The 16,171-nt window shown below is 36.6% G+C and overlaps 1 protein-coding gene across 1 annotated transcript in view; it reads left to right on the top strand.

Annotated features, from left to right (window-relative positions):
• VPS13B (vacuolar protein sorting 13 homolog B) overlaps window positions 1-16,171 on the top strand; it is a 785,675-nt gene that overhangs the window by 424,951 nt on the left and 344,553 nt on the right. The window contains 1 exon segment of the mRNA XM_062188180.1: window positions 10,875-10,986. Coding sequence (XP_062044164.1) covers window positions 10,875-10,986 — 112 coding nt within the window.

Genomic DNA, 16,171 nt, shown 5'->3' with positions numbered 1-16,171 from the left:
GGCGCTATGGTGTAGTAGGTTAAGCCTCCGCCTACAGCACTGGCATCCCATATGTGCACCTGTTCATGTCCCAGCTGCTCCTGCTTATGACCTGGGAAAGCATTGGAAGATGGCTGAAGTGCTTGGGCCTCTGCACCCACATGGGAGACCCAGAAGAAGCTCCTGGCCCCTGGCTTCAGATTGGCCCAGCTCTGGTACTTGTGGCCATTTGGGGTGTGAACCAGCAGATGGAAGACCTTCTTTCCATCTCTCTCTGTCTCTCTCCCCTTCCTTTCCTCCCTCTTTCCCTCCCTCCCTCCCTCCCTCCCTCGCTCCCTTGCTCCCTTTCTCTCTAACTCTGCCTCTCAAATATATAAAATCTTAAAAAAAAGTGATAACAGTATCATACTTGATGGTAGGCTATATTAATATTTTATTTTCAAGTGATGAGAGTGTGAGAATGTGTGCATAGTGCCATTTCCACAGTAAACTCTCAATAAATGGCAATATTATCATGACAAGGCTGTATCATTTCTTTTAAAGTAGAATTTCCACATTTTACTACCACTTGTAGCTCTTTGGTCAAAACTTAACACAATTGTACCCAACTACAGAAGCTAGGATACAGTCTTTTATATAGATTGTGCTATGCTTAGTCCATTATTGGTACTATACCAAAAAAGCTTAAACTGGACCATTTATAAAAAAATAAAAATCTGTTTGTCAGAGTTCTGGAGGTTTCACAGTCCCAGATCAAGTCTCTAGCAGATTTGTTGTCTGGTGAGGCCTACTGTCTTGTTTCCAACATGGTGGCTTATTGCTGTGTCCTCACATGACAGAAGGCAGAGGGCAAAAAAGATCAAACTTGCTCCCTCAGGCCCATTTACAACAACAATTCCATCCATGTGCATGGAGCCCTCATGGTCTAATCACTTCCTAAAGGCTCAGTTTCTACAATCCATCATTTTGGGGTTTAAGTTTCTGTAAATCATAGTATATACTCTGATAATGATTAGGGCACTGTGACCTTGAGAAAAAAGAGAGAATGGATATTTGAGGGACATGTAATAATCTGTGCCACATAAATACAGCAGAAGTCTTTGTGTTTGTTTTTTCCTCTGAGTTAGTGTGCAAAAAAGGAAGAATTAAAGGTCCTGATGATAAATAACAATGGAAAAACACCTTGGCTCCCTTCCTCCGTTCCCTTCCAGTTCTGTCTCTTCATCTATCTACCATATTCATATGAAGTTGCAGAAGATAGTCTGTTTAACATCACCAGTAATTAAGATTTATTAAAAATATTAGTTTTCATTTCTGTAATTTTAAAAATTTCATTCTGTAATTAAAACAAAAAGATATGTGGAGCTTTGTGGCTCTTCAATGACTTATCCTCTAGTGCTGAGTATATGCACTACCAATTCTTAATACAAACATCCTACTTTTTATGTCTAATTTTTAGTAAGGACTGTCTTAAAATGGGTTACTTTGAGTTGTGCAGTTACTATCCCCTGAATATGCTATATTCTGATAGTACCATACAGTAACTCTCATCTGTAGAAGTACACGAAGAGTAAACAATAGACCTATTTTGTTTTTTTAAGTTTATTTATTTGAGAGGTAGAGTTACAGAGAGAGGGAAAAACAGAGATAAAGGTCTTCCATCTGCTGGTTCACGCCCCAAATGACTGCAACGGCCACAGCTGAGACGATCCAAAGCCAGGAGGTTCTTCCCAGTCTGCCATGTGGGTGCACGGGCCCCTAAAAACTTGGGCCATCTTCTGCTACTTTCCCATGCCATAAATAGAGAGATGAATTGGAAGAGGAGTAGCTGGGATGGAACCGGCACGCATATGGGATGCACGGGCTACAGCGCCTGGCCCCCACAATAGTTAGTCTACCTAACAGTTGCAAGTGATTTAAGAGAAAACCCAAGAGCCAGTGCTGTGGCTCAGCAGGTTAATTTGCCACCTGCAGTGTGCATCACTTCTTATATAGTTCCCTGCTAATGCACGTGGGAAAGCAACAAAAGATGGCTCAAGTGCTTGAGCCCTTGCCAGCAATATGGGAGATGCAGATAGAGTTTTAGGTTCCTGGCTCCCACATAGATGGAAAATTTCTCTGTCTGTCCTCTACTCTCTGTAACTCTGCCTTTCAGAGAAAAAAACAAAACTATAACCAAAAAGAAAGAAACTGCATATTCATTGCAGAAGCAATGGCTGTTGTGTTTTTTAGTTATTGTCATCTTTATTTTATCAAAATTTAATGAGTTTTAGATAATATATAGAATTTACATATTTTTGAAAAAAAGTTTTGTATACAAGAAAGGTCACAATTGGAGAGTTTTAATAGCATTTTCTCATAATCATGAAGGAAGAGACATGAACATAAACATTGCTGAGATTATCTAACTATTTTTTATTTTACAACTGAGAATGGGAGGGAAACACTATAGAAGCAGACGTGATTAGTCTTTATTACAGAAAATTTACCAGTATTTTGGTAAGGATCTAGGTTATTCCATTACATTTTAAAAAATGACATCATAGGGCCGGCACCACAGCTCAATAGGCTAATCCTCCACCTGTGGCGCCAGCACACCAGGTTCTAGTCCTGGTAGGACCGCCGAATTCTGTCCCGGCTGCTCCTCTTCCAGTCCAGCTCTCTGCTGTGGCCCGGGAAGGCAGTGGAGGATGGCCCAAGTGCTTGGGCCCTGCACCCTCATGGGAGACCAAGAGAAGCACCTAGCTCCTGGCTTCGGATCGGCGTGGTGTGCTGGCCACAGCGGCCATTGGGGGGTGAACCAACGGCAAAGGAAGACCGTTCTCTCTGTCTCTCTCTCTCACTGTCCACTCTGCCTGTCAAAAAAAAAATGACATCATATTGCATTATTGCAGTATCTGTAGTTATTTTCAATTAAAATAAAATCACAGAAATTTTGTATCTGGATAAGAAATAAGAAATTTTGTATCTAGATAAAAAGAATAAAGAAATTTTGTGCTATTTTATAAAAATTATAAATATGCAGGGGGCCAAACCACCTGAACCATCTTCTGCTGTTTTCCCATGCACATCAGCAGGGAGCTGGATCAGAAGTTGAGCAGCTGAGACACGAACTGGCACTCATATGGGATGCTGACATCTCAGGTGGTGGCTTTACCTGCTAAGCACAACGCTGGCCCCAACAGTATTATTGTCTAGAAATATCTATCTGGTGATATGAAGCCTTTATTTTCCTATCTTGAGTGTATTCCTATATTTTATTTAAAATATGTTAGTAAGGTTTTCTGATTTCCTGAAAATTTCTTCCATCAAATATTTTATATTTTTCATTTTCTAATTCTTTAATTATTTTCAATTGATGCATATACTTGGTAAGATCAACATTTTACTAAAACATGGACAAAAAGTGATAGTGTAGGTGAGCAGTCAGGTTGAGGTAGAGAAAAATACACAGAGGATATGAGAAAACCTGAGAAAATGACAGGCCATAGAGATGGAATAGGAAGTAAAGCATTGTATCTTTTATAGAACTGAAAAATGTTCATGATTTACAAATGAACCTCAAAATTTTATGACCTACTCAATTTCTGAATAATTGTATATTAACTGACCCTAAATTTAGTCCTTTTTCTAATATTTCTACCACGCTGTTTCAATTTAGGGTTTCCTCTATGGAAACTCATTTCATACCATAAGAGATCAATATTGGTCAATAATATAAATTAAAAACACATGTATGCTTCATTATTCATTTATTTTTTTTTTAATTAATTGATGTGAAGGTCGGAGTTAGAGAGAAGGAAAGAGAGACAGAGAACCATCTGCTGGTTCACTCCCCAGTTGATCACTTCAGCCAGACTGGGCCAAGCTGAAGCCAGGAGCCAGGAGCTTCATTCTGGTCTCCTACATCAGTGCCGGTGCCAAAGCACTTGATCTGTCTTCTGCTGTTTTCCCAGGCACATTAGCAGGGAGCTGGATCAGGAGTAGAGCAGCCAGGGCTCAAACCAGCACCCATGTGGGATGCTGGCACTGCAGATAGCGGCTTAACCTACTGTGCCACAACACTGGCTCCAGTTATGTAGCATTATTGGTTTGTAGATTTTTTTCCATTAGCCTGCCTGAGGTGTCCAATAGTGTTTATACTGGTTAACCGTCCTGAATCAGACATAGCTGTTCCATATACATATTTGCTCATTTCTCTTAAAATTTGCTCATTGGTATTAAAATATTTTATTGGTATATGGATTGCTTCATAAAGTCTTTGGGTTTCTTACTGGAGGAAACATTTTTCTCAGCAAACTGCTATTTGATTTCTATTTGATGTTCATGGCAGAGTTATTTTGAATGAAATATGTTACTGATTCTGTCTGTAGTAGAAATCTACACAACAGACAAGCTTGTTTCACCATTGGTGTCAGTGTTGATCATGGCCTTCGGGTGGACATCACTGGAAGGGTCTTATTTATAGTAATAAATGTTTTAGCCTAAGCCAGAGTTTGCCTGTAACTATAAAATTTCTTGATTATGGTTCTGGGCACCTTTTTTTCCTAATTTTTTATTGTGGTGAAATACATATACCATAAAAATTTTTATTTCTGTTTTAAGCATTTAATTGTATATTTCAGCCACATTGTTTGCATTCATAATGTTGTAAAGCCATCCCCACTATCTATTTCTGAAATGTTTGTGTTGCCCCAAACAAGAAATTTGTTAATCAGTAACTACCTTCTGCCCCTGGTAACCCCTAATCTATTTTCTTTTTTTTTTTTTTAATTAATTAATTTATTTATTTGAAAAGGAGAGTTACAGAGAGGCGAGGGGTACTGGGGTCTTCCATCCTATGGTTCACTCCCCAAATGGCCGCAATGGCCAGAGCTGGGCCGATCCAAAGCCAGGAGTCAGGAGCCTCTTCCGGGTCTCCCACTCAGGTGCAGGGGCCCAAGCAATTGGGCCATCTTCAACTGTTTTCCCAGGCCATAGCAGACAGCTGGATTGAAAGTGAAGCAGCCAGGACTCAAACCAGTGCCCATATAGGATGCCAGCACTGCAGGCAGTGGCTTTACCTGCTACGCCATAGCACCAGCCCCATAATCTATTTTATGTCTATAAATTTGCCTCATCTAGAAATATTATATAAGTGGAATCTCATAATATTTATCCTATTGTGTCTGGATTATTTTACTTAGCATAGTGTTTTCAAGGTTCATCCAAATTGTAGCATGGGTCAAGATTTCATTTCTTTTAATGATTGAATTGCCACATTTTGTTTATCCATCTGTCTGTTGAACACTTGTATCATGAACCCATCAGATTGGCTTATGTGAGTTATGATGCTATGAACGCTGGAATGCAGGTATCTGTTGGAGTCCCTGATTTTCAGATTTTTTAATGTTTTTACCTAAGAATGAAGTTTCTGATTCTTATGCTAATTCTGTGTTTAGAATTCTGTTTTTGAAAAAAAGCCAAACTGCTTAAAAGTCCTTTTGGATTAGAGAATTTGTGGTATTTTCTGAACAGTGCCAATCAATGTATAGAAACAGTTTAGTTGACAAGAAGAGCAATAGATGCTCATCCTCAGTGTGAGTAGTGGCAACTGTATGTTCAGCACTTGAGCTTCTCTGTGATGAGGCAGAGGTCATAAATTCATTAACTCTAGCTTGTTGTTGTTGTTGCCGTGCACACCAAAGATTTATTGAAAGAAGTTCCATACTTCACTGACAGATTTGCATGCATGTCAGAAGAACTACGAATCTGGCTATTAGAGAAATGGAAGGGAAAAATAAACATTATTTCCTGTTTGTATTTTTTATTTTGTTTTGGTTTTCTTTTGTTTATAGCCTGTTTTACTGTAATTGTTGGCAATACTACATATCACACAGTTTTATTGTTGCCTTTCAATTTTCCACAAGGCTGCTATAGCTGCTATAGCTGAGAAAATCTTCAATTAATTAATTGTAATTTGAAAAATATTTCCAGACTTCTGCTATATTTCCTCCCTCCCTCCCTCCCTCCCTCCCTCCCTCCCTTCCTTCCACTTTGCTAGATATTTTAACGTATAATTCCAGAATTCAATTGCTTAGGTGCTTTAAGGTAACTATGAATACATGCATATGACACAGAGAATGTTGTAGACATCTTTAGAAAATATAATCTGTCATATTTTTCTTGTGTCTTATGTGAACTTTTTTTTCAACAGTTTCTTGGTGGTATTTTTATGTGATTTGGCTATATATATCTTTAGAATAAATTCCTAACAAGAGGATTGCTAAACTAAAACATACCTTTAAAATATTAGGAGATGTTAAAGTGGCTTCTTATACAGCTCTGCCAGTTTATACTTGTACTGATTCCTTATTTCCCATTTTGAAAATACAAATATAGAAATGCATTCAAAATGCAAAGATTTTTAAGTTGTATTTATTTAGTTTTTTTTTTGACATTTTCTCTCTTCATTAAATCTCATAATTCAGATGAACATAATTCACCCATAAAATTGTTGCAGAAAAAATTTTATTGAAGTAAAATTCATATAAAACCAGCATTTTAATGTTTAAAGAGTATAGATCAGTTTTGTTTTTGTTTTTTTTTTTTTTTTTTTTTGAGAACTATGCATGCACACACACCCACAGGGATCTTCCATACAGTGATTCACTCCCCAAAAGGCTCATAACAGCCAGGACTAAGCTTTGCTGAAACTGGGGGAAAGGAACTTAATGTGGAGTCTACCGTGTAGATGACAGGGACCGAACTACGTGAGCTATCACCTGCAACTCCCAAAGTAAGCATTAGCAGAATCTGGAATCAGAAGCAGAGCCGACGCAAATCCAGGCATTCTGATAAGAGACTTAGAGATAACAAGCATCATTTTAAATGCTAGGCCAAATACCTACCCCAAGTGTAGATAAATTCTTAAATGATGTTTTATATAGAAGATTGGATGTTTCCTTTAATACATGTTAAGTGCTGTAATGTAACAAATAAGGAAGTCATGATTGGTGCAGAAATTCCATTAGAAATTGGAATCATTATTTAAATACTTAAATGACTCTAGAAAGATAGAATATTCACTTAATTCTAGAAAGAATTTCAGAGGAAGTTCACATAAGTTTAATCAGATTAATTAGATTGAAAATGTATGTGTAAGTTGTCTTAATGCATGTGATACTTAATTGTCACTACATCATATTTTCCTGTAGAAACTTTATTATAAAAATATCACCAAGTAATCTATGCCTATCACAGAGCCATCCATATCAGAGATGATTCATAAACTAAATGCAGCTAAACATTCCATTTATATGCATCATGGCTACACATCTATTAAACTGCCTTTCTGTCTTTAACTGCTAATATAGCAACAACTAATTAAACGTTTTGTTGATAACTTTCTGTAGGGCTGTCACAGTATTTAATGACTATAAAAGTATAACATGACACAGTGGCAATTTAAAATACTCCTGAGACTTTAGATGTTTTATATTGAGAATCTGACAGTTAAAATCTCCAAACATATTTATCTCATGCTGGACTAAAGAAAACTTAGTTGTAAACAACAGAATTTCACATTATCCAAAAGTTGTTTGAAAATTCTGCTCTTTATTCCAGTTTTTGAATAATGATGTAAGCTCATGATCTCAGATACATGTATAGCCTTTTCATTTGGCATACACACATGCACAACCATGCATCTGCACACACACACACACATACATAAGATGTTGCCCCACAAAAAAGATAAAATCTTTCACTTATATACATGCTACATTAATGTAAAATTTTCAAATAAAAATTTATATATCTAATAGTTAATGTTAAAATATATTTAGCATTCTAATATTTTTTCAGAGAGGTAATGTTGAAAGTCTGGATTTAAGCCTGAGTATTATTTGCATTATGTGCAATTATTATAGAGTCTAAATCTACAGGTGTTCAGCTTCTAGCTTAAGATTTTTATGAGTATTTCAGCACACAGGACTGTTTTTTGGATCTAATATGAGTTTTCTGGAGTGAGTAGTTTCTCATGAGACTCAGTTTTTAAAAATACAGTTAAAGCAAAGAAGGAAGGCATTCATTTTCATGTTGAAAATGCTTCGAGAGGGAACATTTCCTCATATGGTTCAACTATTAAATGCAGGTGAAATAAACCTAAAAAGGGAAGCTTGTTTTTTTTTTTTTAGCTGTAATGTAACTGAAGAAATGACTCAAGGCACAGTCTTATATAAATATGTATTTTATTATTTTCCTTGTATCTCAATGGAATATTGTGATAAGCTAAATAATTTTTTAATAAAATTAATTGTTTTAATCTAGTTTATGAATGATCTGCATTAAGTGCTTATTTTTTTTATTATAACTTCATAGCCAGTGTAATCTACTGAGAACATTTTTGGCTCTAACAGAAACAGAATTCTGTTCTTGGATCTGGCTTTGTATGTAACACCAAATACGTCATTTTTCTTCCATATGTACCTCGTTTACTGCAGTGTTTCTATTACATTTCAGACGTTCATATGGTGGGTAGTATCTGCAGCCTGGAAGAACAGTTAGCAAGTACACTAATTGCACTTTTGTGGTGTGGTCTATTCTCCAGGCTTACTATTATTGAGTTAATTGATGCCTGCTGCTTAATCAGAGGTTTTACCCACATGGAACTATTTGATAAGCTTGGCATAAAATGCAAGATCTGTGAAATGTAAACAATGTTCATAGTATAAGGCCCTATAATCAAGCCAGATCCTTCAACATTTGAAAACAGTGCAGCTGCATGAGAAGTAGTTTTCTATTTGATCTTTTTTGCTGTGGACATTTAAAAGCATTGTCTTTACTTTGGTTTCCACATGCTGGTACTTATTGTGATGGTTTCTCTCTTTTTTCCCCTCTTTGCTATTCTCCTTCCTCTTGCCTCACTGCCATTTTCCTTCCCCCACTCCCTTTATGATCCTCTTATTTTGGTTCCTTCTTTCTCTCACTGAATATCTTCCTTCTTACTTTTTTGGATTTTCTTAATTCTGACTTTCTTTTTTTGGACTAATCTAAGTCAGACCATACCAAGTGTACTGCTGAAGCAGCTGGAAATAATCTCCTAGCTTTTGCATTCTTTGGGCACCACAGTTTGGGAAATATGGATTGTGTGCCTTTGTAGGCATGTTTTGTTCAGGATATTTTCAAGATCTTGCAGCCAGCCCTTTTCTGTTCTATTTGTGGCAGATGAGAATTTCTTGAGAGAAATTACGAGTTTTAATATATGAATATGTTTACTTCAAAATCCAGGCTATTGCATAGTGTTAACAATTTTTAAACAATTGTAAACATTGTTTAAACAGCTACTACAGTGCAATTATCTGTTGGAAGATACAGAGTAAGATTTAACGAGTGTAGCCATCAGGAATCCCTTTCCATCCCAAAGAATCCTTACAAAAAAACATTGAATTAGCCCATGAGTTATTTTTTAAAAGTGTTGAATTTCATATGAGGCGAACATATTACTAAATAATGTCTCATTTAGTACAAAGCAGAGATTTAGAATTGATACAGATCTTTTTAACCTTTGTTTTCAAAGATTACTTAATTTTAGGTTTCATCAGGATATATAACTTTTAAAGAATGTGAAGTTACTACTTGTATCTCTCGAGCAATTTCACAGGAAAAAATACTAAAATGAAAAAGTGCTGAGAATAACAAGTTGACATGTTTTCCCATGTTAGACCAGTAGTTAGTCTTTTCCATTTTCAGCATTGTAGTCATCATATTTCTACTGGATTTTCTGATGCATTAGAGTTTTAAAGTACTGTATGTGAGTCTGTGTGCTATATTTAATTATTAATCATGTAAATTTGAATAGCTTTGAGAATTTGTTATTGACTTCAGGATATCCTTTAATATGTTTATAGAAAAAGAAAAGCATTCAAAACCATCACTTGGGAGAAAGAGTAGTTTAATATTCTGTAATCAGAGGCTTTTGTGGCACAGCAGTTAATCTGTCACTTGGGATGCCCACAACCTATATCAGAGTGGGGTTTGAAGCCTGCCTCTATTTCTTTTTTTAGAAGATTTATTTATTTATTTGAAAGGCAGTGTTAGAGAGAGGCAAAGACAGAGAGCGCGAGGTCTTCCATCCGCTGGTTCACTCCCCAGATGGCTGCAATGGCCAGAGCTGTACTGATCCATCAGGAACCAGGTGCTTCTTCTGGGTCTCCCATGTGGGTGCAGGGGTTCCAGGACCTGGGCCATTTCCTACTGCTTTCCTAGGCCATAGCAGGGAGCTGGATCGAAAGTGGAGCAGCCATGGCTGGAACTGGTGCCCATGTGGGCGCTGGCACTGCAGGTGGTGGCTTTACCCACTATGTCATGGCACCGGCCTCTGTTTCTGATCCAGCTTCCTGCTAATGCATCCCTTGGGAGTCAGCAGGGAATGACATAAGTACTTCAGTCCCTGCTACCCATGTGGGAGACCTGAAATGTAGTTCTGGGTGCCTGACTTTGGCCTGGCTATTTTGGGCATTTGGGGAGTGAACCAGTGAGTGGAAGACCTCACCTTTACCCCATTGCACTTTCAAATAAATGAAAAATTGTAAAAGTATTTTAATTGTGTATCTAGATAAGCATATGGCTTTCATACATAGCTTAAATGTATTTAATATCATGTGTTTTAATGTTGGGGTAGAGTTTATTTTTTCATCACTATTTTACTTGTGTATTTTAAGAAATAACCATCCAATGGGATATGCAGAAAATAGTTAAGAACAAATTTAAATACCTTGATTTTTAAACCTAACTTTATTTATTGGTCTTATATCTTAATGTGTCATTCTCCCATTCCCTCACAGATTTCTCCTTATGCTTAAAATTACAAGCAAATCTGCAGTGTATCCATAAGTCTCTTTCTTTTGTTACAGTGAATCAAGAAGCCAAAGAAGACACCATGGTTTTGAAGATCGGCTCTGTTGCCATGGCACCCCAGGCTGACAATCCCCTTGGCAGATCTGTCCTCAGGAAAGATATTTACCAGTAAGTTTATTTTCTTATGTTCAATCTTGCAACGATTTCATCCTGCCAAGAAGTACAGTGATCAATAAAAATTGTTAGTGTGGCCTGTAGAAGTACTTTTCATTTGGGGCCTTTTGATATTTAAAACCAGGTTTTTCTGATTTTCTTCAGTTGTGGGTTTTTAAATTCATTCAGACAAATCAAGTATTTCTGTGAAGTGTTGATGAATAACAGAATGTAAGTACCAAGTCACCATAAAACTGAAGAAGCGTAGTTTGGAAAATTTTAGCAGACTTCAAATTTGACCAAATCTCTAATCACATAAGAAAATGAGGTCCTCTCTAGAACTACCACATCCTACTGTAGTCATGTTGTATCAAAGCGAAGCGTTTTCTTAATTTAAGAATAAGCCATTATTTGAAATGTAGGGCTGGATGTCATATGGATCAAAGCTGTAAAGAAAAGCAAACTTCTAAGGAGAAATTTCACAGTAAACACTTTCTGTGAAAATGCCGTGCTCTGGATTTTGTCACTGAGTATTTGCAAACCGCACAAAGCATATATGGACAACTAAACTGGTGAACATATGTAATCAACATGATAAAAATACAACATGATTTGGACTGAAGTTGGCACTGCTGCCAGACATGAAAGTACAGTTGCAAATAATACCAAGTGAGAAAAGTCACAGAAATACAGATGAACAAGTGTCTTATTCTTCGTGCTGGTCTGTTTTTCAGATGTTCTAGTCTCCCTCTTCTAAAAAAGAAATTTCTACTGTTCACCAGTAAATATTCCTTGCCAGGAAAATATTGGTAATTCGCTTACCACCTAGAAGGTGACAGCTATCTTTTATTTTAAAGGGATTTAAGGATTTTATTTCTCAAGTGTCTCTGATACATGAGTTGATCATTTCTCCCTTGATTTATATATCATGGTCTCATCCTTCTTTTAATTTTTTCCGTATTCATTGATATTCATCCCCCAAGTAAATTTTTCTAACTGCTTTGCATAAAAACTCATTTTGTAAAAGCTAATGGAGGCTCAGGAATTACATAATGCAACTTCCCTAGTATTTCATAGATTGAGATAGTGAGGATCTAAAAGTATAGTTGTCTCTAGTCAAACAATGATAAAACCAAGATTATGACTCATATCATTTGCATCCCTTAAAACCTAAGGGAGGAATTATGGTAGAGAGTAGAATGTAGGTAAAAAAAAATACTTTAATTTTCCAACATTTGGAAATTCTTTGAGGTTTATTTATTTTTTCCACTTCAGATGTGAGTGGTCCTCAAATAGGGTCCCAGTTTCCTTTGAGTGGATGGAATCTGGTCATTATTTTAAAAATCCTTTCATTATCAATAAAATGAATCAGAATAGCTCCTTCCTACCTCTACTCTTTCCATTTCTGGTTCTTGCCTGAAATGTATCTTTAGTTAATTGGAAGTATGTACTCTGTGAGGCATTTCCTTTAGATTTTACAGCCATCCATCCAGCCACTTCTTTTCATTCTTCTTGTCTTCTTCCTAAAGAGTCCTTTACTGTTAGCATTACTTAAGGTCGATCTTTTATTCCTTTTTTGGGTGAGACCACCTAACCTCCTTGCTCAAGAGAACTTGAATTGCAAGCATGTATAATAGCTTGGCATACCTGCTATCCCCAGGGTAGCAATACACGTTAGAATATCAAACATCATAAAGATCTGGGTCCTGGACGGCATACTCAACCAAATTGCTTTATCTTGAAAGCTCATATTCCATAGTCATTTCTAAATAAATGAACTAACCAAAGGTATTCCCATAGGAGTTCATCAGAAACGCTTTAAGGTCTCCTTGAAATGCTGTATCATCAACATCAGAGGAAGAATAGCATGAGGAGGAAACCTCATTACAATGAAATAATCAATGTGGGAGTGGCTCAGTTAGAATAAAAATGTACACACAAGAGCAAAGCGCCTTGCATCCTCAGTCTATTTTTGTTATTCCTGTGATGATGATAACCATAAAATCTCAATGGACCAGATGCAGAAGGCTTCTTACTGTATTATTCCATTTATGTACAATGTCCAAAGTAGATAAATCTGTAGAAACAAAGTAGATCAGTGGTTGCTAAGGCCTGGAGGGAGGAGAAAAGGGGAAGTAATGTTAATGAAAATGAGGTTCATATTGGGGTAATGAAATGTTCTGAAATTAGATAGTGATGAATGTTACATAAATGTATGAGTGGACTGAAAATCATTGAGTTTACTTCAAAACCTGAATTTTATAGTATGCGATTTATATCTCAATGTAAAAAATCATAATGGAAAGAATGTTAGGCAAGCCTGAACCTTTTTAGCTAGTTCTATGGTAATTTAACTTTTCAACTACTACCATTTAGTCATTCTGGAGTTCTAAAACCTTTTGTGGAGTGAGGGAGCTAAGGAGTTTAAAGACTAGGCTGTGTGGCAGTTTGTGTTATATTTTCTCCATTTCTGTGAACTTTATTCTTAATTCTCTGGTGAAAGGTAATTTCCCTCATTTTGTGGTCCATTCCACAATGTTTCCCACTATGTGTTCCATAAAATACAAGTTTCATGGAATATTAATAGTTGCTCAAACAAGTTTGGCAAACTTTTGGTTATCCAAAGTTGAAAACACTTTGTAACAGCTTAGCTTCTCAGAGCTCTTAAAAGACTAGGAGCCCTGTGAATTCCTGAAAAAAAGGTAGAGGGCCAAATTTTCCAAACTTAAAGGTGGATATGTTGGAAAGCATATTTCTCAGTAGTCTAAAATTTTAAAGAACACACTAGAAATCCTGCTTCGGCCTTTTCGTCTCCTAACATTTGTCTCCTGTTGATTGTCTCACTCTCCAGATAATATGTTTGTGGACATCAAATGCCTTATCTTTAATACCTTCATAAGTTCACATTTTTTTTCAGAATATCATGTGAAATAGTTACATAATACATTGCTCAAAATGAGGGAATTTCATTTTAATGACGAGATAAAGGGAGAAGGACTGTCTTCTCTGTCTCCTTATTTACTGTCCTGTTTGTACCTACTGTTCCTTTCCTCTCTATATACCTTCCTTATGTAGCTTTTCTCTTTCTATATTTCTTTTTGCCTTCTTATTTCCTTCCTGATTTCACTGTTTTAATTATTTGACTTCTTTCATAGAGTATAGAAATATAATGCCAAAAAGTAAATCAAGTATAAAAAACTTAGAGTGTCTCCTTAGATCATCAGTGCCTCCTGTCATGCCTCATATAAAATAGGTACTTTGTTTCTATACTCTGTATCCCTATTTTCTTTTTCTAATATACAAAACGAATGCACATAGAATTCTTGAATGTTAACACATTTCAGTAACCTTAAATCATGTATGTAACTAATGGTGGAATATGTTAAAAGCTATTTTTTATGAATTCTTTTCTGAGTTCCTTTTTAAACTCATATTTCCAACAGTTATCCCCTCTCCCTGTTTATATAATGCAGTCATTTCACTCCCCTGCTCTCTTTCCATATGTTTTTACTTTCTCTTTCTTTTAATCTGCTCTTTGTGTTTCTTCTTTCTGTCTTTGTTTTCTAACTTTCTCCACCTGCTAAATGGCATTTACCATGCAGCCACAATTAATGCTGAAAGACTGGATGCTTTCACTGTTAGATCAGGAACAATACACAGATGCCCATTCATTTAAAAATAGCATTATGCTAAGGTTCTATCCAGGGGAATTAGGTAAGAAAATAAAATGAAAGTGAGCTAGATTATAAGGGAAAAATAAAACTATGTCATTTTGAAAATCACAAAATCTTACATAAAGAAAATCCTAAAGAATCCACTGAAAAATTATTGGCAAACAAGTTCAGCTAGATTTTAAAGTGCAAGATTAGGATAAAAAAAATTGCACTTAAAATGAACAGATAGCAGTCTAAAAATGAAATCAAGGTGATAATTCCATTTATAGTAACATCAAAAAAAAAAAAATAGAGCAAGCACGTTGGTGCATTTGGTTAAGCTGCCTCTTGTGACACCCACACCCCATCTCAGAATGCGGCTTGAGTCCTGGCTACCCTGCACTTCCAACTTTCTACTTATGTGCTGGCAAGGTCGCAGATGATGGTCCACATGCTTGCATTCCTGCTACACATGTGGGAGACCCAGATGGAGTTCATGGATCCCAGCTTCAGCCTGGCCCCGCCCCAGCTGTAGCAGGCAGTTAGAGAGAGTGAACCAGCAGATGAAAGATCTTTCTCTCTCTGTCTCTGTGTGTCTCTCTCTGCGTCACTCTACTTTTCAAATAAGTCTTACCAAGAAAAATCAATAAATAAATTTATCAAAAAGAAGTACAAAACTAATACTCTGAAGACCATAAAACATTTTTGAAAGAAATTTTGAAAAAAACCTCAATATGTGAAAATACAGCCCATCTTTATAGATCAGAAGACTTGGATTGTTAGGTGGCATTGCTCTAAAAAATTGATCTACAGATTCAACACAATTCCCATCAAAATGTCAGCTCCCTTTGCAGGAATTGATCAACTGACCTTCAGATTCATAAGGAAATCGGGGATCAAGGGATCCATAGTCACCAAACAGTCTTGAAAAAAAGGAATAAATTGGAGAGCCCATACTTCTGATTTTCAAACTTACGGGAAAGCCACAGTAATCAACACAGTATGTCACTGTCAGTGGTTTTGATAAAGGTGTCAAGATAACTCAGAATCTTTTAAATAAACAGCACTTAGACAACTGGATATTTACATAATGTTGGACGCCTATTTCATATCACATACAAAAATTAACTTAAAATGAGTGAGAAGCTTTAACATAAGACCTAGAATCCTAGTACCAGCACTGTGGCGCAGTGAGTTAAGTATAGCCTGCAGTTCTGGCTTCCCCTGTGGGTGTTGGTTCAAGTCCAGTGCTGGGCCAGACCAAAGTCAGGAACTAGGAATTTCTTCTGGGTCTCCCACATGGGTGCAGGGACCTAAGTACACGTCTCATCTTCCACTGCTTTCCCAGGCACATTAGCAGAGAACTGGATCAGAAGTGGAATAGTGGGAACATGAACCAGTGCCTATATGTGATACCTGTATGGCAGGTGGCAGCTTTACCCACTATGCTACAATGCTGGCCCCAAAATTGCAGTTGTAAGCTACAGGTTATGACCCATGCTTCTGATCTTCTGGTTATAAATTATGGTTTTGATGAATTCTTTCTT

This window comes from Lepus europaeus, chromosome 4 (assembly GCF_033115175.1).
Source record: "Lepus europaeus isolate LE1 chromosome 4, mLepTim1.pri, whole genome shotgun sequence".
Classification (NCBI taxonomy): Eukaryota; Metazoa; Chordata; class Mammalia; order Lagomorpha; family Leporidae; genus Lepus; species Lepus europaeus.
Note: the sequence above shows the minus strand (reverse complement) of the source record. Positions and strands in the feature narration are given on the sequence as shown.